The sequence below is a fragment of the Galeopterus variegatus genome, unplaced genomic scaffold (genome assembly GCF_000696425.1).
Source record: "Galeopterus variegatus unplaced genomic scaffold, G_variegatus-3.0.2 Scaffold13094, whole genome shotgun sequence".
Lineage (NCBI taxonomy): Eukaryota > Metazoa > Chordata > Mammalia > Dermoptera > Cynocephalidae > Galeopterus > Galeopterus variegatus.
Window position 1 is genome coordinate 1 of NW_007739205.1, and position 1684 is coordinate 1684.

The 1684-nt window shown below is 59.4% G+C and overlaps 1 protein-coding gene across 1 annotated transcript; it reads right to left on the bottom strand.

Moving 5' to 3' along the window:
- Nucleotides 1-237: 237 nt before the first annotated feature.
- LOC103581457 (insulin-like growth factor-binding protein 5) lies at nt 238-1316 on the bottom strand (the record flags this gene model as incomplete). Its single annotated transcript, XM_008563284.1, has 1 exon — nt 238-1316. A coding segment is annotated over exon 1 (334 nt), but the record flags the coding sequence as incomplete, so codon positions are not given.
- Between the last annotated feature and the right edge of the window lie 368 nt (nt 1317-1684).

A 1684-nucleotide genomic window follows, 5' to 3' on the forward strand; every position in this document is an offset into this window, starting at 1 on the left:
GGGGTGGGGAAGGGGCAGGTTTGGGTGGGGGCAGGGGAAAGGAGCAGGAGCGAAATCTGGCAGAGGCTCCTCTAAACAGCAGCCCAGGGGAGCAAGATCGGCCAGGGCTCCAATTCCGAGGGGCAGAGACCCTCCCCGGTCTCTAAGCCACTTGCTGCCCCAAGCGCGCCGGCCCGGCCCGCCCCGTGTCCCCCGCCCGTGCGCCGTGGAAGTGCCTGGCACACCGAGCGCGCTCACCGATCTTGACTTGCTCGCGGTAGCTCTTCTCGTTGAGGCAAACCCCGCGGCCGTGCAGCAGGGCGTGCAGCGGCTTCTCCTCGTCCTGCCGGGGGAGGCAGCGCAGCCCCTGGGCGCAGCGCTCAGTGTAGACACCGCACGACTGCCCCTCGGCCAGGGCGCAAGTCATGCAGCAACCGCAGCCCGGCTCCTTGACCAGCTCGCAGCCCAGGGGGCTGGGGGGGCACATGGAGAGGGCTTTCTCGTCGCAGGGCTCGCAGTGCACGAAGGAGCCCAGGCTCTGGGCCGGCCCCGCACAGGCGGCGAGCAGCAGGAGGACCGCGGTGAGCACCATCTTCTCCGAGTCTCCCCTTTTACCTCGGGGCGGGGCAGGAAAGCGACAGAGCAGGGAGAAAGGGGCCAAGAGGGAGCAGGGAGTTTTTTTTTTTTTTTAAATCTCTGGCAGGTAGAGCAGGTGCCCTCCTCCAGACACTTGCAAAATGTAGTGAGAGATGGAGGACTGGGGTGCCTGCAAGCAAGTCCCAATCGCAAGGATTAAAGACTTGCAACAGGTTGGGGGGGAAGCGGGTAGCGCCAGGTGCACGCAGAGTCAGCGGAGACCGGAGGAACCCCCAAGTCCGCTCTGGTCAGGATTGTAGGGTGAAAAAGCCACAAAATTGCTCACCCCCAAACCAACCACCGAGAGCTCAGAGGCTATGGAGAAGGGGGTGGGGGAGAAAGATGGGTTTGTCTTTCAAAATTTTGCTTAAAATCTAAAATACACCCCTCTCCTTTCTAACCCTCCGCTGCCAGCGGCGCGCGACTGCCGCCGAACAGGTAAGAGGAGTTGGCTGCAGCCGAGAGGGTGGGAGAAAGTGTTGAAATCGGAAAAAAAAAAAAGAAAAAAGAAAAAAACCCAAACCCTGACACCTCTTTTCTCTCACTCTGCCACCACCTCTTCGAAATTCGCAGGTTCTGCGTGAAGTCCGGAGAAGGGTGCAAAAGGAGGAGGGGGTAATTAAAAGGAACAACAACAAAAGGAAAAAAAAAAAAAAAAAAGGAAAAAGCCTATAGCGCTTTGCAGCTCTTTCCTAGCTCTTTTCCCCGGCAGAAGTTTCCAAAGAGACTACGGGCTCCGGTCGAGCAGGCGCTTTTAAATAGACGGCCCCTGGCTGCCAGCCAGTTTGTAGCTGCAATTCGAGCTCCCAACACCCAGCCCAGGCAAGGATGCCAAGGAGCTTTGCAGTGCAAACTCACACGGGGTGGGGGTGGGGAGAGGCCTTCTAGACACACGGGGCTCCCCTTCGCTCCTTGAACAGCGCCCTCCTCCCCGCGGAATGTAAGAAAGGGGCTTGGGGGACAGGCTGGGCTCCGGAGAGGGAGAGAAGGTGGAGGGGCCGGTGCAAGAGAGAGTTCTTCGGAGCAGGGTGAACACAATGAAGAGGGTTAACTCGGTCTCCCCCTCCCT